Below are 26,514 nucleotides of genomic sequence, written 5' to 3'. Positions count from 1 at the left end.
GATGCCGCCTTCCGCGTAGAATCATACGTCATCCTCGCCGCCATATTGGAAAGGTCAAAGCGGAGAATAAAGATTAACTGCGTTTAACTGTACCAACAGGTTTGCCGTCCAAACGAGATCACATGGGATTACCTTTCACAGGTGAGACTGGAAAAATACTTTTCATTGTATTTGGTCATTATAATGTAATTTTATGAACAGATTTTCCTGACTTTGTGGCTAATATGAAGTCTCGCGCATAATAGTTTATGCGCATGCGTCCTTACTTCTTCTATTGTTCTGGTGTCTCCGAAGGGACCGTCTTACAGCGCCCCTAGAGGTGTGGCATGTGTATTGCATCATTTTCAGCAAGCGTTGTGTTGCCATATGGACCTGATATTTTACTGATCGTTGCCCATTTGGACGCGATATATTTTTAAATAACATCTCGTTGCCGTTGTCGTGTGGATGTAGCCTCAGGGTGTGCAAAAATGTGAGCCTTTATTATTTAATCAGAAGGGGGATTTCAAAAACAATGAAAATTTGACTGCTTTCTAGAGGCATCTGCTGGCTCCATAATGCATTATCAAAGAGACAAAACAGCCTTTTGATGTAGCCCAACAAATAATAAGCAACAGAACTACTATGTTAATTGCCCATTCCCTCATACTCCCAACACAGACATATGCTAAACCACAACCCACATGCCATACACAGTTTTAACAGTGAAGTTGCAAATAACATCCCAGTCAGATGTAAAAATATACGTGTTTGCCCACTTGCAAATTGATGATTGTATCCATAAGTGAAACCATTCTGTGCATTGTCAAGAAACCTTTGAAGAGTCTTCAAAGGAATCAATTCAGTCTTTTTATTGTCTTTTAATCTTAGCACTCCTACCTGACTGACTGCCCAGTGTCCAATTGTCCAGACAAGGAGTATGCACAGAGCCTGAAATTCATCTTTTAGGTCTGTGGGTGGTAAAAGAAAGCAACTGGACTTGCTTGAAGATTCTTGAAGACGTTTCACCTCTCATCCAAAAGACTTCTTCAGTTCTGTCTGACTAATAGGGAGTATCAGGTATTTATCTTCTCATGGATGAAAAGCAATCCTAAGGTGTCGTTGAGCCATCCTGTTGGTGTGGGTCACTGGGGGCTGGGTGTGAATGGCCTCAAGAGTTGTTAGGGTGATCAATGGATTGCTGGTTCTCTCTGTCCTCCTGTGAGTCACTGAAAACAGCTGGGTTTTGGTGTGCATTCAGTTGTCTGGGAAGTGTGCCAAGGACTGCATTGTAGGTGGCTGATAAATGATGTCTTAGACTACCACCTCTGTTCAGTGATGGCCGTTCCAGGTTGACAAAAATGGCTTCTTTAACTCCTCGCTCATACCAACGATCCTCTCTGGCTAAAATACGTACGTTGCAATCCTGAAATGAGTGTCCTTTGTTGTTAAGATGAAGATACTGTAGATAGCAGAGTCCTGGCCTGAGGAACTGGCTCTCCTGTGTTGAGCCATGCGCCTGTGAAGTGGTTTTGTTTCCCCAATATACGAGTCTGTGCATTCCTCATTGCACTGAATTGCATACACTACGTTGTCCTGTTTGTGTCTGGCTATTCTGTCCTTAGGGTGGACCAGTTTCTGCTTCAGGGTGTTACTGGATCTGAAATATACCAGAATGTTGTGTTTGTAGAAGATCCTCCTGAGTTTCTCAGATAGACCAGAAATGTAGGGAATGACAATGTTCTTGCATTTGTTCCTGTTATCCTCCTTGTCCGTTATGTTCTTTTTTCTGCTCTTGAAGAAAGACCAATTGGGATACCCGCAGTTCTGAAGTGCTTTCTTGATGTGATTCTGCTCCTTCTCTTTTCCCTCTACCATTGTAGGAATGTTCTGAGCCTGTGTTGTAAGGTCCTACTGACCCCCAATTTGTGTTCCAGTGGGTGGTGAGAGTCGAAGAGTAGGTACTGGTCCATGTGTGTGGGTTTCCGGTAGACCTCGATGCTAAGGCTTCTGTCTTGTCTAATGTGTACATCACAATCCAAGAAGGCTAGATTATTCCCACTGACATCCTCCTGAGTGAAACTGATGTTGATATCCACTGCATTGATGTGCTTAGAGAAGGCTTCCACCTCGTGGGTTTTGATTTTAACCCAGGTGTCATCCACATATCTGAACCAGTGGCTGGGAGCAACTCCTGAAAAAGTGGTCAAAGCTTTATGTTCCACTTCCTCCATGTAAAGATTGGCCACAATAGGGGACACCGGTGAGCCCGTGGCACATCCATCCTTCTGTCTGTAGAAACTTTCATTAAACTGGAAATAAGTGGTAGTCAGGCAGAGGTCAAGCAGGGTGCAAATCTGGTCCGTGGTGAGGTTCCTTCTGTCCAGTAAGGTGCTGTCTTGAAGGAGTTGTTTTCTAACAGATTCAACTGCTTCTGTCATGGGAATGCAGGTGAAAAGAGAAGTGGCATCGTAGGAAACCATGGTTTCATCTGAGTCTAGTTTGAGGTCTGCAACTTTAGTAGCAAAATCTTGGGAGTTTTTGACGTGATGTGGCATATTCCCAACAAGAGGAGCCAGGATGGTGGCTAGGTGTTTGGCAATGTTATAGGTGACAGAGTTTATACTGCTGATGATAGGTCTGAGTGGAGCTCCTTCCTTGTGAATCTTGGGGAGTCCGTATACAAGAGGAACGGCTTCTCCAGGGTACAATCTGTAGTACAGAGATCGGTTGATGGCTCGGTCCTTTTCTAGTTGTTACAGGCAGCTAACAACTTTCTTTTTGTAACAACTGGTGGGGTCTTGCCTCAAGGTTTCATAGGTGGTTGTGTCGCTGAGGAGACTGATCATCCTGGAGTGGCAGTCCGCTGTGTTTAGCACCACTGTGCATCTCCCTTTGTTAGCAGGAAGGATAGTGATGTTCTGGTCTCTTTGAAGCAATGTAAGAGCCCTCCTTTCTTGGCTGGTGAGGTTGGAGGGGGGTGCTTTCGCACTGGACAGAACAACTAAAGAACAACTAGAAAAGGACCAAGGCATCAACCGATCTCTGTACTACAGATTGTACCCTGGAGAAGCCGTTCCTCTCATATACAGACTCCCCAAGATTCACAAGGAAGGAGCTCCACTCAGACCTATCATCAGCAGTATAAACTCTGTCACCTATAACATTACCAAACACCTAGCCACCATCCTGGCTCCTCTTGTTGGGAATATGCCACATCACGTCAAAAACTCCCAAGATTTTGCTACTAAAGTTGCAGACCTCAAACTAGACTCAGATGAAACCATGGTTTCCTACGATGTCACTTCTCTTTTCACCTGCATTCCCATGACAGAAGCACTCAAATCTGTTAGAAAAATGACTCTTTCAAGACAGCACCTTACTGGATAGAAGGAACCTCACCACAGACCAGATTTGCACCCTGCTTGACCTCTGCCTGACTACCACTTATTTCCAGTTTAATGAAAGTTTCTACAGACAGAAGCATGGATGCGCCATGGGCTCACCGGTATCCCCTATTGTGGCCAATCTTTACATGGAGGAAGTGGAACATAAAGCTTTGACCACTTTTTCAGGAGTGTCTCCCAGCCACTGGTTCAGATATGTGGATAACACCTGGGTTAAAATCAAAACCCATGAGGTGGAAGCCTTCTCTAAGCACATCAATGCAGTGAATATCAACATCAGTTTCACTCAGGAGGACGTCATTGGGAATAATCTAGCCTTCTTGGATTGTGATGTACACATTAGACAAGACAGAAGCCTTAGCATCGAGGTCTACCAGAAACCCCCACACACAGACCAGTACCTACTCTTCGACTCTCACTACACACTAGAACACAAATTGGGGGTCATTAGGACCTTGCAACACAGGGCTCAGAACATTCCTACAATGGTAGAGGGAAAAGAGAAGGAGCAGAATCATATCAAGAAAGCACTTCAGAACTGCAGGTATCCCAATTGGTCTTTCTTCAAGAGCAGAAAAAGGAACATAACGGACAAGGAGGATAACAGGAACAAATGCAAGAACATTGTCATTCCCTACATTTCTGGTCTATCTGAGAAACTCAAGAGGATCTTCTACAAACACAACATTCTGGTACATTTCAGATCCAGTAACACACTGAAGCAGAAACTGGTCCAGACTAAGGACAGAATAGCCAGACACAAACAGGACAACGTAGTGTATGCAATTCAGTGCAGTGAGGAATGCACAGACTCGTATATTGGGGAAACAAAACAACCGCTTCACAGGTGCATGGCTCAACACAGGAGAGCGAGTTCCTCAGGCCAGGACTCTGCTGTCTATCTTCATCTTAACAACAAAGGACACTCATTTCAGGATTGCAACATATGAATTTTAGCCAGAGAGGATCGTTGGTATGAGTGAGGAGTTAAAGAAGCCATTTTTGTCAACCTGGAACAGCCATCACTGAACAGAGGTGGTAGTCTAAGACATCATTTATCAGCCACCTACAATGCAGTCCTTGGCACACTTCCCAGACAACTGAATGCACACCAAAACCCAGCTGTTTTCAGTGACTCACAGGAGGACAGAGAGAACCAGCAATCCATTGATCACCCTAACGACTCTTGAGGCTATTCACACCCAGCCCCCAGTGACCCACACCAACAAGATGGCTCAACAAACACCTTAGGATTGCTTTTAATCCATGAGAGGATAAATACCTGATACTTCCTATCAGGGCTCTACACTAACTTTTTTTTTCAGGAGCACACGTGCTCCTAAGTTAAAAATTTTAGGAGCACAGGGAAAAAAATGGGGGCACAAGCACAAGTAGGTTTTCATTTTAAAGGTTTATTGCAGCGCAAACCTTAGACACACCAACACATAAAATGCAAAATTCAATTGAGAATGAATGAACGAATGAATGAATGAACAAACAAATGAATAACGAACAACTGAATGAATGAACAAACAGTAGCTAAACAGAGAGCAGAGCTCAGCAGAGCTAACAACATCATCAAGGACAGCTCCCACCCTGGCTCTGAGTTCTTTGACTTGCTGCCCTCAGGCAGGCGTTACAGGTGCATCAAAGCAAGGACCAACAGACTCAAAAACAGTTTTTTCCCACAGGCCATAACCACCTTGAACAATTAGCCTTTTTCACATTACGTCACTTGCAGGGGAACTTGTATCTGTTTTCAGCCTTTTGAATGGAAGAAGAGGTATATGGCGGCAACATATGTCAACAAAACTGTATCATTCACAGATAAGATTGATAATAATATTGCGCATTGTTGTTTATCATTATGTATTGTTAGCGACCATTCCAGTCACCTATCTGCCTTGTTTTGGAAAGGAAGTTTACTGACTTTCTATGGTTGCTACTTGTTAGCCAGCAGATTAGCATGCCACCTCTTCTTCCATTCAAAAGGCTGAAAACGGATGTGAGGTTCTTCTGCAAGTGACATAATGTGAAAAAGGTTAATTACATGCACTGACTGATGTCACTTCTGGCAGGTGCAACAATGCACCAAGGACCTTAAAGGGCAATATTCTCACACTTACCTGATACAGTGCAATACTTATTACAGTGCAACCTCACAGAGCAACTTTTTAGTTTTTATAGCTTTTGTATATTTTATATTTATATTTCTACAATTTTACATCCATACCCAATACAATGCAATACCAAATACAGTGCAATATCCTGAGTTTTGTAGCTGAACTGAGTTTCTATAACTAATGTGCAATTAACATCTGCAACTCAACACGCCCAGTTGTATATACCGTATATTCTTTGTTTTTTCTGCTGTGTTGTGACATGCACCATTTGTATATACTGTATATGATTTGTTTTTCTGCTGTGTTGTATGTTCCCATCTAAATGTTTTCACTGGGGTGTGTGCTTTCCATCTCCTTATATAATTTTCCCACACCTTCTCCTGTCGTTCTAGCTTTCTTCACTACACTTTCTTCCTCGTCCGTTCTTTTATTCTTGTTTCCACCATCATTGCTTTTAAAAAACGCTGTTATTCTCTGCATAGCGAATATATTTCTCAGCTCGGTCCGAACCAGCTCTCAGTTATCTCTCAGTTGAATGATCTGATGAATCCCTAAAAAGCACTTTTCCCACCTAATGCCACACCCACAACATACAACCGTGGGAAAGAGGGGCAATTACAGAAAAATGAGTAGAAAACGGGAAATGTTACGGGGGATATTTATTGTGATAGTAGGCTATTGTAGCGTCAGCACAAAAGCACCAGACTCAACTTTAACTGAAAGTGTTATTCAGTAGCCTAAACTTATTCAAGCTACAGACCGAGAAGAATAAAAATGCTGAAATCTCATGTCCCGGTAAAATGCACTAGCATGGCAGAACGGCAAAAAAAATTTAACTTTTTCACTCTCCCCCCCGGCTACCGTGGGAACCACCGCAGTGCAAGACAGAGGCAATGCACGCAACTACAGACGGAGCAAGGCGCAGGCAGAACACACACACACACACACAACACTGAACACACACACTTACAACAATACAGGCCGTTACTCGTTACACTGCCATGATGCTCCAAGCATGTATCTCTCTGAGAGGGAGCAGCCCCTCCCTCTTGTGTGTGTGTGTGTGTGTGTGTGTGTGTGAGAGCGAGCAGCTCCTCCCTCCTGTGTGTGTGTGTGAGAGCGAGCAGCCCCTCCCCCATCCGCATGCTGAGCGCAGAGACACAGAGAGTCACACAGGAAGTTAAGGATTTTCTCAGAATGCTCCCTCCAAACAATGGGGATTTACACGAAAACGGAAGGAGATATTCACAAAATTCTTTCACATTGAGCACTACAAGGCTCTGATGAACACATTGATGTAATTTTCTTGTCTCTAGTGTAAAAAATTTTAGGTAGGCTATCCAGCGCTGGATTTACATACTTTGCAGTTTAACGTTTGATACATTTTAGAATGTTAAACTCGTCGCGTCTTTCCTAAATTGTCGGCCGCAAGAAGCCCTCACACGAATGCGCGTGGTTTTTTTTCATCATTCGCATGCTGAAAAATTCGCTCGCAAATGCGAGTGAAATGTGCGCACTGTAGAGCCCTGCTCCCTATTAGTCAGACATAACTGAAGAAGCCTTTCAGATGAGAGGTGAAACGTCTTCAAGAATCTTCAAGTAAGTCCAGTTGCTTTCTTTTACCACCCACAGTTTACTATGACCTGGATGACTGAGAATCTTCACAGACATCTTTTAGGTCTATGGTCACCCCAAACTGTATATGTTCACTGCATGTTATATTCAATATGCATAGACTTCTGAAGTCCTTTTAGCCATTTAGTGAAGGAATCAATTGCACGTTCTAGTGCTTGACATGCCTAGGTGGCCAAAGACCTGTTAATTTATTGCTTGCTAGTGTTGCCTATAGCAGTGTTTCTCAACCACTGGGCCAAGTGCCATGTAGTGGGCTGCAAATTTTTTTCAAATTTGAAGCCAAATACTAAATAGTTCAGGATGTGTCCCAAATCCGGTAGCTGGTTTGACATACTTTTCAAGTGGAATAAATACATTGGTGGGTAAATTAAGAAGAATAAGTCTTTATGATTGTCATGTTCTTCCTTTGCATTTAACCCCCATGCTTGCACGCACACACACACACACACACACACACACACACACACACACACACACGCACACAGAATAAATAGTGTATGCAGAATAAATAAATACGTTTGTGGGTAAATTTATATGAATCTGTGATGCCTGCTGGAAGAAAAGAACAGGGAGGATTGAGAATCGAGCGGCTGTGGTTTGTTTACACCCAATACTAAAACTTGTAGCATCCTAGCAACCATCGCAAAGGCGCATATAAAGTCCAGAAACTCCTATATCCCCGGGCAAAAACGATACAGGATTTATTGTGTAGTGTCCTGATCCCCAGATTTCTAACCCAGCCACATATAAAAAGTTGTACTTTTCCATGCTCTTCCAGGTTTTCATCTATGCGTCCATGTAGAACGATGTCTGCAGCACCAGGTAGTTTGAGATGTTGGGGAACTCACTGGATGGATAATTTTCCAACTTACAGTGAATGAATAACTTTATTTAAACATGATAAGTTAATCAGTAGAGTTGGTGGGGTCGTGCATGTACAGATATAAATAATTACAAATACAAAAGACTAAAAATAAACAGAATCTTAAAAAAAACTTAAAATCTGTTGATTATCTGTTAATTATCTTCACATTAAGTTAATTAATAATATGCATAACTATTGTCTTTGTATTTAGTTACAGCTACAATAGGATCAAATTTTATTCTACTAATGTAAAATTTAGCTAGTAAATTTTTCTTTCATAGGAAAAATCCTTCTTTGTTAGTGTGTTAGGATCTATCCCATTGAGTGGTTTCTATAGCCACTTCTTTTGAGTGTACTTCTTGGTTTTAATAATTTGCTTGTTTGCTGGACACAAACATGGCAATAAGTTCTAATGTTAATTGCCCAGACTCCACTTTTGGATCATTAATCCCTTTTGACTGAAAATGCCCTGTATGCATGGTTTTATGTTGGCTTCTGGCACATCCATACAGTTTTAAATACAATACTTACATTTATTTAATTCATGGGCTCCCATCTCTAACAGGGAGTGATGTTGCATCCCACACTTTACAATAGATTATTAGATTCTAATAGAATAGATGGCGGCACAGTGGTGTAGTGGTTAGTGCTGTCACCTCACAGCAAGAAGGTCCTGGGTTTGAGCCCCGGGGCCGGCGAGGGCCTTTCTGTGTGGAGTTTGCATGTTCTCCCCGTGTCCGCGTGGGTTTCTTCTGGGTGCTCCGGTTTTCCCCACAGTCCAAAGACATGCAGGTTAGGTTAACTGGTGACTCTAAATTGACCGTAGGTGTGAATGTGAGTGTGAATGGTTGTCTGTGTCTATGTGTCAGCCCTGTGATGACCTGGCGACTTGTCCAGGGTGTACCCCGCCTTTCGCCCGTAGTCAGCTGGGATAGGCTCCAGCTTGCCTGCGACCCTGTAGAAGGATAAAAGTGGCTAGAGATAATGAGATGAGAATAGAATAGATGAGCCAAAATAATTGGTAATCTTTTTTAATGGGCCCTAACTTGTTATGAGTATGAATAGGTGGGCTTCGAACCAGAAAAGGTTGAGAACCCTTGGCCCTGCACCTGCAGTTACCTCATTTAGGGCCTGAAGCATCTGTGACCTTTGATGGAGATACATCCCATACTTGCAATTGCATCTTGCTCTTTGCAAACCATTGTGTCGGCTCCTTTATTTTCAACTTTACCATTAGTGAGAAACTATATCTGTCTATCTGCAAGCATTAATTTGAACTTTAATTCAGTTTTATTCAGTTTTATTTATGTAGCACTGTTAACAATGGAGATTGTCAAAAAGCAGCTTTACAGAAATCTGGATATAAATTAGACTTTGTCCCTAATGAGCAAGCCAGGGGTGACTCCCTGAGATAACACAAGAAACAAACCTTGAGAGGAGCCAGACTCAAAAGGGAACCCAGCTTCTTTTGAGTGACACCTGATTATTTGTCAAAACTCATCCACAGCTATACATTATAGTCTGTCACTGCTTCATGTGTTGAATGGATCTTGAGTATGAGCATAGGGTCATTAAAAATTCATTAGAGTTTTAAGTTTATAATATGAAAGTAAAATCATCCACTGTTCAATGTTTGGGACTTGAGCATAAATTTTAGCAACTGCAGTCTTTAGTCTATCCAAGTAAGAACATCCACAGCCATCTTTAGGGTAATTGTGTGGTACCATCCACAGCAATTTTACAACAATCTTTAGGCTAATTATGTGTGGCCATTCTTTGCAGCAATGAGTGATTCTCCAGTGAAGGAGGTTATAAGTAAAAGCTGAGCATCAGGATGGATCAGGCAGGTCTGGAGGGCAGATATCTCATCAATTTAATTATGCTGTCATGCATTTCACCTCCTGAAGTTAATTGGGTATGAAAGGGGCATCCTTGAAAGGCTCAGTCATTCACAAGCAAGGCTGGGGCAAGGTTCACCACTTTGTCAAAAACAGTTTAGAAACAACATTTCCAACAGTTTAAGAACAATATTTCTCAACATACAAGGAATTTTGGAATTTAACCATTGACAATCCAGAATATCATCAAAAGATTCAGAGAATCCAGAGAAACCATGGTACATAAGGGGCAAGGCTGAAAACCAACATCGAATGCCTGAGACCTTTAATCCCTCAGGCAGCACTGCATTAAAAACTGACACAATTGTATAAAGGATATTACTACATGGGCTCAGGAACACTTTGGAAAACCACTGTCGGTAAACACGGTTCATCATTGCATGTACCATGCAAAGTGAAAGCCATATAATCAGAAAAAGCAGGCATTCAGGGAGGGGGATAAGGAGAAGCTCAGGTGTTTGCAGTGAGAACTGAAAAGGAGCTTGAAGCAGGCAAAGGTGGATTATAAAAGGAACGTGGCGAGTAAGCTGCAGCAGAATAACACCAGAGAGGTGTGGAGAGGAATAAGGAATATTACTGGCTACTCAAAGAAGAACAACCAGGTCTTTAATGGTGATGAGAACAAGGCCAATTAATTCAACCTGTTTTATAACAGGTTTGATGGAATGGCCAATGTCTGCCCTGCTTTATCATCTGTCCTCCCACCCACCACTTCAGCTGTGGCTCCTACTTCACTGACTTCTGTAGACAATGGCTCTCCCACCATCACTTCAGATACTGCTCTGTCTACTCTACTGTCTCCTGCATGCAATAGCTCCCCTATCACTGCAGCTGCAACACCCATCACATCTGGTTACCTGCCCCCATCCTTCACAGTTGATGAGGTGAGGGCAGATCTTGGGAGACTGCATCCAGGGAAAGCAGCAGGCCCAGATGGTGTGTCCAAGACTCCTGAAAGACTGTGCAGCCCAGCTAGCTGAGCCCCTCTGGTGGCTCTTCAACTCGAGTCTACAACTAGGCAAGGTTCTGGTGCAGTGGAAAACATCCTGTCTCTTACCAGTGCCCAAAATAGGGAGACCGGTTGAGATAAATGATTACTGCCTGGTGGCCTTAACATCCTATATTATAAAGACCCTGGAGCATCTGGTTCTCCACCTCATGAGGCCAGAGGTTGCTCATGCACTGGACCCCCTCCAGTTTGCTTACCAGGAGCACATTGGAGTGGAGGATGCAGTCCTTTATATGCTACACAGGACCTACACATACCTGGAGGAGCCAGGATGCTATGTGAGAATCTTATTTTTTGATTTCTCAGGTGCTTTTAATACAATCCAGCCCCTCATATTGAGAGACAAGTTGAAGGGTATGGGTGTCCCCCCCCACAATGTCCTGGGTAACAGACTACTTGACAGAACGACCTCAGTTTGTCAGGTTGGGGAACTGCATCTCTGGCAGAGTGAGGTGCAGCACAGGGGCCCCACAACGGACCATCTTAGCACCATTCCTGTTCACACTCTACACAGCGGACTTTAAATACAGCTCAAAATCCTGCCACATGCAAAAATACTCTGATGATACAGCTATTGTGGCATGTATCAGGATTGGGCAGGAACAGGAATACAGGGACCTTGTGGAGGACTTCAGGGATTGGTGCAGTAGGAGTTGCCTCCACCTTAGCACCTCTAAAACCAAGGAGATGGTGGTGGATTTCAGAAGATGTAAGCCACCCCATCTGCCAGTCTCAGTACAATGACAGGAAATTGGCATGGTGCACTCATATAAATACCTGGGGGTCCTATTGGATGACAAGCTGGACTGGTCCCAAAACACTGATGCTTTCTACAAGAAGGGGCAGAGCCGCCTCTTCTTACTGCGGAGGCTGAGGTCCTTTGATATATGTGATGAGATGCTGCACATATTTGATCATACTGTGGCAGCTGGTGTCCTCTTTTATGCTACTGTGTGTTGGGGGTGCAGCCTGATGGATAAAAGCACCAAGCAACTGGACAAGCTGGTGAAAAAAGCCAGCTTGGTGTTTGGCAGGAGGCTGGACTCAGTTAGAACTGTGGTGGAGAGGGGTATATTGAACAAACTGAAAGCTTTAATGGATAACAGCAGACACTCTCTACACAGCCTCCTTGCTGGGCAGAGGAGCAGCAGTGGCAGGCAGCTCCTCTCACTGTGCTGCAGATCTGAGTGGTTCAGGAGGTCCTTTGTCCCCACTGCAATAAGACTTTTTAATGCCCTCTGACCCCCTCCCCCGAGTCTTGCACTTTTTATCTATTTATTTATCATGTTTTTAATCTTATTTATTATCCCTATTTTTATTGTTATTTTATGGTTTTATTTTAGTCCTTTTTAATGGTGGAAAATGATTTTATTTTTAATGAGCTGCTGGATATTTGAATTTCCCCTTGGGGATAAATAAAGTCTTATCTTACCAACATCCAGAAACTCTACTGAAGTCTCTAGGCTCTAGCTTATCCGAGATGGACTGATACAAAGTGGAAAAGTGTGGTGTTGTCTGACAAATCCACATTTTGAATTGTTTTTGAAAATCATGGACATTGTGTCCTCTGGGCTAAAGAGGAAAAGGACTATCCAGATTGTTACCAGCACAATGTTGAAAAGCCAGCATCTGTGATTATGGGGATGTGTTAATGCCCATGGCATAGGTAACTTGCACATCTATGAAGGCACTGTTAAATGCTGAAATGTATATGCAGGTTTTGGAGCAACATATGCTGCCATCCAGATGATGTATTTTCAAGATTCAAGATTTTTTATTTGTCATATACACAATAACAGACACAGCGGATTATTATTGAGTAATGAAATTCTTATTTTGCAACTGCCCAACCAAACTACGCTTACCAAAATAAAAAGAAATATATATATAAAATATGAAATATAAAATATAAAGTGCATATGGAATGCAAAATATAAAGGTAGAGTGAAAAATGAAGATAGCATTTTAAAAAAAGGAGAGGCAAAAAACAATGTGCAAACATAGAGGTAGATATACTGTGCAATGTCTTTTAAAAAAAAAAGGGAGAGGCAAACAATGTGCAAATATAGAGGTAGATATACTGTGCAATGTCTTGTGCAAAATTGCTAATATAATCCGTGGCTCAAAGCCTGATGGAAATATAGAGGTAGATGGTAATTATAATCCCTGATTCAAAAGCCTGATGGAAATATAGAGGTAGATGGTGATTATAATCCTTGGTTCAAAAACCTGATGGCCTGGGGGTAAAAACTGTTTGTCAGTCTAGTAGTCCTTGCTTTCACACTCCTGTAGTGTCTGCCAGATGGTAGGAGCATGAATAGTTTGTGTTGTGGGTGTGTTTGGTCCCTAATGATGCTCTGTGCCCTTTTTGTGACCCGGGTGTTGTAAATGTCCTGTAGTGGGGGGAGGACAGCTCCACAGATGAACTGTGCCATTTTAATGACATGCTGGAGAGCCTTTCTGTCCTGAGTTGTGCAGTTCCCGTACCACACAGTGATGGAATTTGTCAGGACGCTCTCCACTGTGCACTTGTAGAAGTTGCTGAGGAGTTTGGTGGACAGTCCAAATTTCCTCAGCTTCCTCAGGAAGAAGAGTCTCTGTTGAGCCTTCTTGATGGTCTGCTGTGTGTTGTGTGACCAGGTGAGATCCTCACTGATGTGAGTTCCGAGGAATTTAAATGTTTTCACCCTCTCCACCTGTGTCCCGTTGATGTGCAGCGAGGCGTGCTGGTCTCTCCTCCTCTTTCTCGGGTCAATAATCATCTCCTTGGTCTTCTCAGCATTCAAGGAGAGGTTATTTTCCTGGCACCAGGAGACCAGCTGAGCCACCTCCTCCCTGTAGGCACTCTCATCTCCGCCGGTGATCAGCCCAATGACAGTGGTGTCATCAGCGAACTTAATGATGGAAGTGTTGCTCTGGGTGGGGGTGCAGTCGTAGGTGAAGAGGGTGTACAGGAGTGGACTGAGCACACAGCCTTGGGGGGTCCCTGTGCTCACTGTCTTGATGCTGGATGTTCTTGTACCGACTCTGACAGCCTGGGGTCTGTTTGTGAGAAAGTCCAGAACCCAGCAGCAGAGGGAGGATGTCAGTCCAAGGGTGGAGAGCTTCTCAGTCAGTCTGCTGGGGATGACGGTGTTGAAGGCTGAACTGTAGTCCACAAACAGCATTCGAACATAGGTGTCCCTGTGTTCCAGGTGTGACAAGGCTGTGTGGATGGCTGCATTGACGGCATCATCAGTTGAATGGTTCTGATGATATGCGAATTGAAGGGGGTCTATTGTGTCTGGGATGTCCTTTTTGATGTATGACATGACTATTCTCTCAAAACACTTCATTACAACTGAAGTGAGTGCAATTGGTCGAAAGTCATTCAGGCATGTTATATTGTTTTTCTTTGGGAGGGGCACTATGGTGGTGGTCTTGAAGCATGTGGGCACAGAAGACATGGAGAGGGACAGGTTGAAGATGTCTGTGAAGACCTCTGCTAACTGTGTGGAGCAGGCCCTCAAAGCACAGCCGGGGATGTTGTCAGGGCCGGCTGCCTTTCGGGGGTTAGTCCTCCTGAAGACCTTGCTCACCTCGGTTATGGTCACAGTAGGTGAAGAGTTCTGTGCTGCCATTGTTGGTAGAATCCCTCTGTGTTGGTTGGTGTTGAGGGTGTCGAAGCGAGCATAGAACTTGTTCAGCTCATCTGGTGATGTGTTGTGGTTGGCTGTGACCCTGCTATTCTTCTGCTGGAAATTGGTGATGTGTTGCAGGCCCTGCCACATGCATCTGGAGTCTGAGGTGTTGTAATAACCTTCCAGCTTCTGTCTGTACTGCCTCTTGGCTTCCCTGATGGATCTGCGTAGGTCATATCTGGCCTTTTTATATCCATCTGCGTCGCCAGAGGCAAAAGCACTTCACTGTTAATCCAAGGTTTTTGGTTAGGATATATTTTGCAGCGCTTGGTGGGGAAAATGTCATTAATACATGTACTGAGGTGACCACAGATGCATATTCCTCTAAATCCACAGAACAGTCTTCTCTCAAAGCAGCAGTCTTAAACACATCCCAGTTTGTAGAACTGAAGCAGTCCTGGAGTACTAAATCAGTCTCTTCATTCCAGACTTTAACAGTTTTACTCACTGGGGGGGCTTGTTTGAGAAGGGCCTTGTAAGCTGGGTAGAGGAACACAGAGATGTAGTCAGACTGTCCAAAGTGGGGGCGGGGCACAGCCTTGTAGCCATTTCTCACATTGCTGTAGACATGGTCCAGGATGTTGTTGTCCCTTGTCGGAAAGCTCACATGTTGATGGTACTTTGGTAGCACAGTCCTGAGGCTGCAATGATTAAAATCCCCGGCCACAATGAACACAGCATCTGGGTGTGTGGTCTCGTATTTGCCGATGATGTCATGTTGTAGTCCTAGCGCTGTAGTGCAGTCGGCCCGCGGCAGGATGTAAACAGCCAGCATAAACCCAGCACTGAACTCCCTCGGTAGATAAAAGGGTCTGCACTTCACCATCAGCACTTCAATGTCCTCACAACAGTGTTTTTCAACCACCTGTACCTCTGTACACCATCTGTTGTTAACATAAACACACACACCGCCACCTTTGTTTTTACCGGAAGCAGATATGTGGTCTCCGCGGTGCTGGGAGTGGGTCTGTAGTTCAGTGGCCGGGTCTGGCAGGCTTGCAGTAGTCCAGGTTTCCGTAAAAATCAGGGCACAACACTCTCTGATCTCATGTTGAGATGTTATCCTGGTTCTCAGCTCATCCATCTTATTCTCGAGCGAGCGAATGTTAGCTAGCAGAAGGCTAGGTAGCGGTGGTCTTGTAGCTCTAGCCTTTAGCCTAGCATGTAGCCCGCCTCTCTTACCGCACCTCTGTTTTGGGTGCGTGGATCGTCGGCCGTTTTGCCTACTCGAGTCTGGTGATGATGCGGCCTGCCGGATGGTGTCGGTGTAGCTTCGATCACTGTCAGTGATGAGAAGAAAGCTACAGTCCAGAAGGACTGGACTGGGCCCGTGGTGAATTTTACCAATGTCCAGAAGTGTGTCTTTGCTATAGGTGATCCTAGTGTACAAGCACTGAGCATTTGTCACAGTCAAAATTACTAAAATAAACAATAAATACAATCGGTGTCGGGAGCGCGTTGCAAACACGTTCGCCACGGGGGGCGCCATGATGGAAAAAAAAATTTCAGGAATACCCCTGCATACAACTGTGTGGCTTCATAGTAAAAGTGTGTGGGTGCTAACCTGGCCTGCCATTTGCTTTTTGGGAAAAAATGACTACACATTGAAATCTTTTGTTTTTTGTTGTCACCTGATATTTGTTTTGTTTATTGAAGTTGATTAGGACCACACAATTGTTATTGAGGCCCTGATAAGGCATATAATTGAAAGGAGGGTGTACTTTCTTTTTCATGACTGCATATGTTTATAACTTTGTTAATATTAGTGAAGATTAGTTACTTAATATCCGCAGCTTCCATGCTGCTTCACATCAAACTCAAACAATAGGCCGCAAATCTTGTTCAGTGGTGGTGAATCATGGAGAAAATGTCAAATACTTTGTCCCAACTTTTTTTGGATCGGGATTGTATTTACATTTAAATGACTGCAGTGTCAAATGACACATTTCATTTGCTTCCCTATGATATCAGTGTCAATGTAGATGGCAGTTGGACAGATGCACAACCCCGATTCCAAAAAAGTTGGGACAAAGTACAAATTGTAAATAAAAATGGAATGCAATAATTTAAAAATCTCAAAAACTGATATTGTATTCACAATAGAACATAGACAACATGTCAAATGTCGAAAGTGAAACATTTTGAAATTTCATGCCAAATATTGGCTCATTTGAAATTTCATGATAGCAACACATCTCAAAAAAGTTGGGACAGGGGCAATAAGAGGCTGGAAAAGTTAAAGGTACAAAAAAGGAACAGCTGGAGGACCAAGTTGCAACTCATTAGGTCAATTGGCAATAGGTCATTAACATGACTGGGTATAAAAAGAGCATCTTAGAGTGGCAGCAGCTCTCAGAAGTAAAGGTGGGAAGAGGATCACCAATCCCCCTAATTCTGCACCAACAAATAGTGGAGCAATATCAGAAAGGAGTTCGACAGTGTAAAATTGCAAAGAGTTTGAACATATCATCTACAGTGCATAATATCATCAAAAGATTCAGAGAATCTGGAAGAATCTCTGTGCGTAAGGGTCAAGGCCGGAAAACCATACTGGGTGCCCGTGATCTTCGGGCCCTTAGACGGCACTGCATCACATACAGGCATGCTTCTGTATTGGAAATCACAAAATGGGCTCAGGAATATTTCCAGAGAACATTATCTGTGAACACAATTCACTGTGCCATCCGTCATTACCAGCTGAAACTCTATAGTTCAAAGAAGAAGCTGTATCTAAACATGATCCAGAAGCGCAGACATCTTCTCTGGGCCAAGGTTCATTTAAAATGGACTGTGGCAAAGTGGAAAACTGTTCTGTGGTCAGACGAATCAAAATTTGAAGTTCTTTATGGAAATCAGGGACGCCGTGTGATTCAGACTAAAGAGGAGAAGGACGACCCAAGTTGTTATCAGCGCTCAGTTCAGAAACCTGCATCTCTGATGGTATGGGGTTGCATTAGTGCGTGTGGCATGGGCAGCTTACACATCTGGAAAGACACCATCAATGCTGAAAGATATATCCAGGTTCTAGAGCAACATATGCTCCCATCCAGATGACATCTCTTTCAGGGAAGACCTTGCATTTTCCAACATGACAATGTCAAACCACATACTGCATCAATTACAGCATTATGGCTGCATAGAAGAAGGGTCCGGGTACTAAACTGGCCAGCCTGTAGTCCAGATCTTTCACCCACAGAAAACATTTGGTGCATCATAAAATGGAAGATACGACAAAAAAAGACCTAAGACAGTTGAGCAACTAGAATCCTACATTAGACAAGAATGGGTTAACCTTCCTATCCCTAAACTTGAGCAACTTGTCTCCTCAGTCCCCAGACGTTTACAGACTGTTGTAAAGAGAAAAGGGGATGTCTCACAGTGGTAAACATGGCCTTGTCCCAACTTTTTTGAGATGTGTTGTTGTCATGAAATTTAAAATCACCTAATTTTTCTCTTTAAATGATACATTTTCTCAGTTTAAACATTTGATATGTCATCTATGTTCTATTCTGAATAAAATATGGAATTTTGAAACTTCCACATCATTGCATTCCATTTTTATTTACAATTTGTACTTTGTCCCAACTTTTTTGGAATCGGGATTGTAATTGCAGGAATGGTTTATTTACTGGCAAGCAATACAAAACACATAAGACAAAAGCAGAGTCATGAAACAGGCAAGGGTCTTTTGAGGTGCAAACAAAGTAACAGCAGTTAGAGGAAAGGCAGAGTCTAAATAAACAAAATGAAGTCAAGAACCAGAGTAGCAAAAACACAGAATGAGGGCTAGGTAACATGAGATACAGGGTACTGTGCATATACTTCGCAAAGTTTGTGTGCATGCAGAGTCCTTATATGCACTTTCTGTGATTGTCCTGTAATCCAGAACACATGCAGTGATGTGAGTGACAGTTTGAGGCACACCAAGTGCAAACACATGTGGATATGACAGAACCCCCCCAAAGAGCTCCCCCAGAGAGCTAAAAACCTCCTTGGTCAGCCCCATTGACGAGGACCTGGTGCTGGACGAAGTTCCCTCAGAGCTCTCCTCTGGCTTGCAAAGGACATGACACTAGAACCTGGGCTTAGGCAGAGGCTTGGGTTCCAGTTAGGCCTTGAGTGGGATTGTAGACCCAGGTGGAGGCTTTGGTTCAGGCTTGGACTCGGACATAGACTTGAGGAGAGTCAGGGGCTCAGGCATAAACATGAGTGTTGACTCCGGCATAGACAGGGGCTTGAGCATCTCCATAAACATGGGCTCTGGCATAGATTCAGACATGGGCTTGGGCTCAGGCATTGACATGGATATGGGCTCAGGCATAAAAATGGGCTTGAGCATGGGCATGGACTCAGGTGTGGACCTAGGCTTGAGCATGAGCTTGAACCCTGGCATCAGCATGGGCGTGGACTCAGGCATGGCCATGGGCTTGTACTCTGGCTTAGAGTCTGACCTTGGCATGGACTTGGGCATTGACATGGGCTTGGACTCTGAACTTGGCATGGGCTCTGGCATTAGCATGGGCATGAAACTGGACATGGGCTTGGACTCAGGCATGGTCATGGCTTTGTGTTCAGACTTGGGCTCAGAGACAGGCTTTGGCATGGGCTCTGGTGTTCTGACATGGACACACTCGGCACAGGATGAGACACGATTATGCACATCAATGAGCATTTCTGGCTACCACTATTCGTCCCTGAGGAGCTACATACCCCTCTGGATGGTGAGGTGTGAGCCTCATGTGATGAGATGGTCCCTGTCAGCCTCTGGAGCAATCTGTGGAGCAGACCCTGCCCTGTTGGCCTCTGGAGCGGACCGTGGCACAGAGGCCACCCTGCCCCCCCCCCCCCCAAAAAAAAGTCTCTAGGGGATCATCCTTCCCTAGAGCCTGGAACTGGGACTTGAGCAAAGTGCCAAATGACTTGAAATCCATTGGGCAGATACTCCACTCCATCTTAGGGTGCTGGTGTGTCCAGCCCTAGCTGCTACAAGAACCATATTGATCCTGGGTTTAGGCACTGTGACACTGGCATGGCACTGCTCAGCATGGCTGCTCCTTAATGCTACATCCATTGTATGGGCAAAGTATTCTGTCATGTAAAGGTGGCAGAAGATGGATGCAACCCCTGGAAGAGTTAATTCACAGCAGGCATGCAGATGACATTAAAACATCAGACAAAAGCAGAGTTGTTAAACAGGCAAGGGTCATTTGAGGTGCAAATAGAGTCACAGTGGTTAGTAACAGGAGTCTAAATAAACAAAAGAACCAGAGTAGCAGAAGCACAGAACAAGGGCTAGGTAACATGAGACACAGGGTACTGTGCTTATACTGTGTGCATGCAGAGTCCTTATATGTGCGCTCCATGATTGCCTTCTAATCTGGAACCGGTGCATTATAATTTGTCCTTGGAGCATGCACTGTGTGCTGAGAGCACAAATGCACGTGGATGTGAGTGACAGTTTGAGGCATGCCAAGCGTGAATGTGCACATAGAGTACATGACAATCAAACTACCGTAAAACAGCACTTAGTTCAGTTATTACATTATTGACATGGTTTGATGCATATCTTTCTGACAAGTAATTTTTGTTTAAAATAATATTGAAAACATGCAGTGTTTATGATGCAAGTATAATACAATGACACTATGGTGGAACAGTTACAGTGAAATAATACAATATTAAGATCAAATACAGGGTGTCACTGTGAAGAAGAAGAAGAAGAACTATATTTATCACACACTTAAGCACAGTGAAATTCCTCTTTGCATTTAACCCATCTGAAGCTATGAAAAACACACATGCACACACACATGTGAGCAATGAGCACACACACATACCCAGAACAGTGGGCAGCTATGCTACAGCACCCAGGGAACAGTTGGGGGTTTGGTGTCTTGTGGTGTAGTGGTTAACACTATTGCCTCACAACAAGCAGGTTACATTTTCAAACCCCATGATAGACTGACGGTCTGTCCAGGGTATACCCGCGTCTTTCCCATAGTCAGTTGGGATTGGCTCCAGCTCCCCTGTGGCCTACAATGAATAAGTGGTTGTAACAATTCCCTGAGGTGGGACAATGAGGAACTGGAGACAGATGTGACAATTCAAGGTGCACTTTGTTTTTATCATTCACTTTTCAGGGATTACTGACACATGTATAAGCATGTAGGAGAATGCAGCTCCCTCTCTCTCATTACTCGCTATATGAAAGACACACATTAATAGACAGCCAGTAATTATACACAGGTGTAACTTGTCACATGTTACATGCTGGTTCAACCTGACTCCTCGCCGTTCACAGGTCACACCCCTCACTCTTTTAACATAACCCTAACCCTAATATCATATACATAAAACCATGTGGGCGGCACGGTGGTGTAGTGGTTAGCGCTGTAGCCTCACAGCAAGAAGGTCCAGGTTCAAGCCCCGTGGCCGGCGAGGGCCTTTCTGTGTGGAGTTTGCATGTTCTCCCCATGTCCGCGTGGGTTTCCTCCGGGTGCTCCGGTTTCCCCCACAGTCCAAAGACATGCAGGTTAGGTTAACTGGTGACTCTAAATTGACTGTAGGTGTGAATGTGAGTGTGAATGGTTGTCTGTGTTTATGTGTCAGCCCTGTGATGACCTGGCGACTTGTCCAGGGTGTACCCCGCCTTTCGCCCGTAGTCAGCTGGGATAGGCTCCAGCTTGCCTGCGACCCTGTAGGACAGGATAAAGCGGCTAGAGATAATGAGATGAGATGAGATAAAACCATGTCACAGTGTGAGATCAAAAGATGAAATCATGATGAGAACATAATGTGATTTCAGCTTGATGTCACAATGATAGACTTGTCATTCTGTGAGATTATGTTTGAGATCAACATGAGATCAAATTCCTGATTGGGCTTTCTCCTTGACAAGACAAGACTGGGAGAGAGGAAAGGATGTCATACCAAGGGCCCTTTATAGGCTATAACAACAAGGGCACAGTCACACAGTGACAACATTGCTATTAGTAGTCAGCAACAAAACAAGCAATTTCCCTCTTTTGACTCCCAGCCATAGATAGTTGTAGGATCATCAGGATCTGAACCAACAAACTCCTGATCACAGGGCAAGCACTTTTCTGTTGTGAAAGCCCAAATCTAATTGATTTTATGCTGCATGTTTGTACTTTTGGAAGCTCACAAAAGTCCTAGGAACCCTAAGAATTAATTTAACACTAAAAGCAATATACCCTCCTACATTAATTCAACATTAATTAATTCTTCTTTTCAACAGATATTTCAGTGACAGAGGAAAGTGACATCGAGCAGGTCCAGAGTGATGAGGCAGAAGCAGAGGCTTCACCTACCAAATCACCTACAACACCAAAAAATGTCAAATACAAAACCTCTTCAGGTAGGGTGCACTTTGTCTCTGATTTTCATTACCAGCCACTTAACAAGAGCATTAAATTATGTGTTTCATACAAGTCACTTGCACTATTCACATATTGTGGATAGTATATGCTCTATGTTCTGTATTCTGTATCTACGTAATTCCACATTGTTTTTAATCCACTGGTCTCCTAAAACAAGGACAGAAATAGGCATAGTCAAAGCATAGAGCTCTGTATGAGCTACAATTCACCTTTACTTATGAGATTTAGCATATATGAAATCGCTGTTTTACTGCATTTATCTAATTCCACATTCTCATAGATTCAGCTTCCTTTTGATTTCTGTAGCATCTATGCACATTTATGTGATTGAATTGTATGCCTGAACTAATTAGGAGTTCAGAGATTAAATCATTCTAAGGTACGGTTCATGCAAATCCCATTTGTTCTGTACTAAAAAAAGAAAAAAAAAAGTCTAAAACCCCTTTAGTGGCCCCAAGCCACTAGATTACTGACAAAAGCTTTGTAATTACAGATGCACCAACCTAACATCATGAAGCACCTTTTCAGAAAATGTGTATAAATATAGATAAAATAATTAATTACTAGACATCTGGGAGTCAACAATTCCACCAGGGTAGTGATGCAGCAGAGAGAGAGAGAGAGAGAGATCTTCACCATATACTACTGCATCTCAAAATATTGGACTATCATGAAAAAGTTATTTTTTCGCAATTTAATTCAAAAATTTAAACTTTCATATATTCTATATTAATTACATGCAAAGTGAAATATGTTCAGGCTTTGTTGTTTTAATTTTGATGATCATGGCTTATAGCTCAAAAATCTGAAATCCAATATCTCAAAATATTAGAATATTTCATTTCAAGTTTGAGTAAAACAGTATACATACTGTGTATCTCTTGGTTTAGTTCAATACATGCAGTCACAATCATGGGGAAGACTGCTAACTTGACAGTTGTCCAGAAAATGATCATCAACACCCTCCACAAGAAGGGTAAGCCAAAGAAGGTAACTGCTGAAAAGGCTGGTTGGAAAAGGTGCAAAGGCAACAGGGATGGCCACAGACTTAAGAGGATTGTAAAAAAAAAAAAAGAAAAAGGGAAAAAAGGCAATTAAGAACTTGGGAGAGCTTCACAAGGAGTGGACTGAGGCTCATGTCAGTCCATTAAAAACCACCATGCATAGATGTCTTCAGGAAAAGGGCTACAACTGTCACATTCCTAATATCAAGCCACTACTGAACCAGAGACAACATCAGAAGCATCTTACCGTACCTGGGCTAAGAATAGAAAGAGAAAGGAGAGAAAGAACAGACTGTTGACTGTTGGGTGTGATAAGTGCTTTGATGTAGGTGGGTGCTGATCCATTTTTGGATTTGTAGGCAAGTCCAAATCAGAGTTTTAAATCTGATGAGGGCAGCTACAGGAAGCCAGTGGTGGGAGCGCAGCAATGTGGTAGTGTGGGAAAATTCAGGACGGTTGAAAATGAGTCATGCAGCTACATTTTGGATCAGTTGCAGAGGTGCTCAGAGGCAGACCTGTCAGAGGTGAGTTGCAGTCTTGAAATGACAAGGGACTGAACAAGCACTTGGGTGACCTGTGTGGATAGAAATGGATGAATCCTTCTGATGTTGTAAAGGAGAAATCAACATGAACATGACACCTTAGCAGTGTGACAGTACAAAGATAGTTGATTGTCTATGGTTACCCCAAGTTTCCATGCAGTAACTAAATGTGGGATCAGAGTATTGTCCAGGGAGATCATAAGAGCCTGGCATGGGGATGAATCACTTGGCATGATCAGCAGTTCACTTTTGCTGTGATTAAGTTTCAGCTGATAAGTTGCCGTCCATAATGAGATGTCTGCCAGATATCCTGAAGTGAGCATGGAAACACAAGTATCTAAGGGAGTGAAGTATATCATAACAACACCATCTCAGAGCTGGCAGAAGACATAATAGAAAATGCCCATCTTCATCCTGGACAACAGGGGTAGGAGGGGTAGAAATAGCAGATGCCATGGTTCCCAGGGCCTACATCAGGATTGCTTCAAAGCTGCTGAGGACTTCTGCTCTTCTCACCCTCTTCCTGCCCACCACACCACCATATGCCTGCTCTCTCACAGCACCCCCTCTTTCATCTACACTTTCATTTGCCCTGTCCTTCAGTTCAGCTAGCCCCTCAGACACATGCTTATTTGTCCCGTCTCTCAACACACCTGGCCCTTCATCCATCCACACTTTCATTTGTCCAGTCTCTCTCCCTCTTACTCTAACTCTCTTGCCTATCCTCACTCTCCATTTCATGCACATCCCCACTATCCCTATCCATCTCCCTCTCATTCAGACTCTGACTTCCAGCTTGATGCCCTCTCTCCTGCTGACCTTCCCCTTGCTGTGACATATTAGAGGATGTTGGCCTTGATGAAATAAAAGGGTTCAAAAAATGCATAATAGATGCAAAAGACCTGGGTCTCTTGTAGCTGGCAATGCTGCCACTGGCCATGGTTTCACCTGCTTCCCTCCTTTCATATCCTTATGCAGATACCTTCATTTTTTGTGACAGTCTATTTCTGTGAGAACACAAGGTACGCAAAAGTAAAAACAAGGTAGATGAAAATTAGTTTGTTGCCAATTGGCATTATTAGTGCAATTTCAGAATACTCCACATCAGGGCCGGTTCTGGAGGGGTAGCAACGGTAGCATTTGCACCCGGGACTGGTGTGGAGAGGGGCCCCAAAAAATAAGACAAAATAAAGAGTTCTCTCTGTTCCTGAATGAGTGCATTACTGAGTGTCTCTGAGCAAAGGAGCGCCTGAACGTTGCAGCCTCCCTATTGGCTGTTTATTGGCTGTTTGTAAAAATGTATCAATTGTTGCCCCTCCCATGGGAATCATCGCGGGCTCGAGAGACGAGACCTGACGAGTTAGTTCGTTGGTAGCAGAACAAAATGTCTGGACACAAATCGGGTTTTCAGAAAAGGAAAGAAAAACGCAGGGTCGAAAATACAAAAAAAGGAGGCAGAAAATGCAAAATGAGTTTTAAGGTAGGACAAATGGTTACTTTTTAAGGCAGCCCGCCGTGGCTGCAGGCTCATTTATTATAGCCCATTTAGTTAAAATAGTTGATGTAAAATGTTTATAGTTATGTGATGGTTGTCCTGATTTAGACTGGTGTGTGTGTGTGTGTGTGTGTGTGTGTGTGTGTGTGTGTGTGTTTTTTTTTTTTTTTTTGGGGGGTTGCGCGATGTTGCACCCGGGTCCAGATTAGGGCAGAACCGGCCCTGCTCCACATTAAAATAACCATTATATGATCTTATTTATTTGCCTGGGCTGATGCAAAATGAGCATGAACTACAGTAATATATTTTTTCCATCCTTGGGTAAATTTAGACATTTACTAATACCATATATTCCAATACTATACTATATTTTTGGGTCAAAGTTTGAAGACCTGTCAAAATTGATGATGGTATTATTATTATTATTATTATTATTATTATTATTATTATTATTATTATTATATGGCAGCGGGGTCATGGTCAAGTGCTGATTTGTGAGTGGAGAGTGAGACCAGGGAAGGTGAGTGGCAAAATGATCACACTTGTGTCTAATTGGTGTTTGTTTTTTGTTTGTTTGTGTGTGTGTGTGTGTGTGTGTGTGTGTGTGTGTGTGTGTGTGCGCCTGCCTTGCAGTGATGGCTGTGGGTTGATGAGGGGAGAGTGAGGGAGAGGAAGCAGTTCTCCTGATCAGAGAGTGCTTGTGTGTGAGTTGTCAATGAAAAATCAAAAGCAGCTAAAAAGCTACTTTTTCCATCTCATTAAAAGAGTTAAATGAAACCTGCCGGTCCTGTGCTTCAGTGTTCCTCACCCCAGGGACACTCACACTGGTGCCAAAACTTGGGAACACTGAAGGGAACTGCCAACATGGAGTCCTCACCCTTTAAGGAGCTTGTCCATGCCCTCACTGCTGCCCAACAGAACCAGCACCAAATGCTGGTCACCTTGCCCAATGAGTAGGAACAGCGCTTTGAATTCTTGCAGGAGGCCCAGCAGGAGAATCATCAAGCATTCCGGAACCTGCTTGCATCAGCTGCCATGTCTACAGGCTTCCCCCACATCACCCTGATGAAGATGGGGCATCATGATGACTCAGAGTCCTTCTTTGAGCAAGCTGCAGTGGCGTGGGGATGGGCAGTCGAGCAGCGAGCAGTGAGCGGCTTGCCTACTGCTGCTCCTGACCAGAGATGCCCAGCTTGCCACCCAGCAACTCCCCACTATCAACAGACTGGACTATGGTGATTTAAAGTGAGCCATCCTGTAATGTGTCAGCCACACCCCAGAGCAAAGTCATCAGTGCTTCCATGCGCTGACCTTGAAAGAGGTCGGCTGGCCTTTCACATTCAGCCAACAGCTCTGGGACACCTGCAGGGAGTGATTGAGGGTGGAAGATCATGATGGTGAGGGAATCATCAATACAGTCACACTGGAGCAGTTCATTGCTTGGCTGCCAGGAGGGACAGTGGAGTGGGCCCACTAC

The 26,514-nt window shown here is 43.6% G+C and overlaps 1 protein-coding gene across 1 annotated transcript in view; it reads left to right on the top strand.

The window, feature by feature from the left end:
* Positions 1–26,514, top strand: part of rasgrf1 (Ras protein specific guanine nucleotide releasing factor 1) — a 706,856-nt gene that overhangs the window by 565,290 nt on the left and 115,052 nt on the right. Inside the window, exon 16 of the mRNA XM_060924009.1 lies at positions 21,855–21,974. Within this exon, the coding sequence (XP_060779992.1) occupies positions 21,855–21,974 (120 nt within the window). The remainder of the gene's footprint in view (positions 1–21,854; positions 21,975–26,514) is intronic.

This window comes from Neoarius graeffei, chromosome 6, assembly GCF_027579695.1.
Source record: "Neoarius graeffei isolate fNeoGra1 chromosome 6, fNeoGra1.pri, whole genome shotgun sequence".
Taxonomy (NCBI): domain Eukaryota; kingdom Metazoa; phylum Chordata; class Actinopteri; order Siluriformes; family Ariidae; genus Neoarius; species Neoarius graeffei.
The sequence above is the reverse complement of the archived record's forward strand: the minus strand, read 5'-3'. Positions and strand labels throughout refer to the sequence as shown.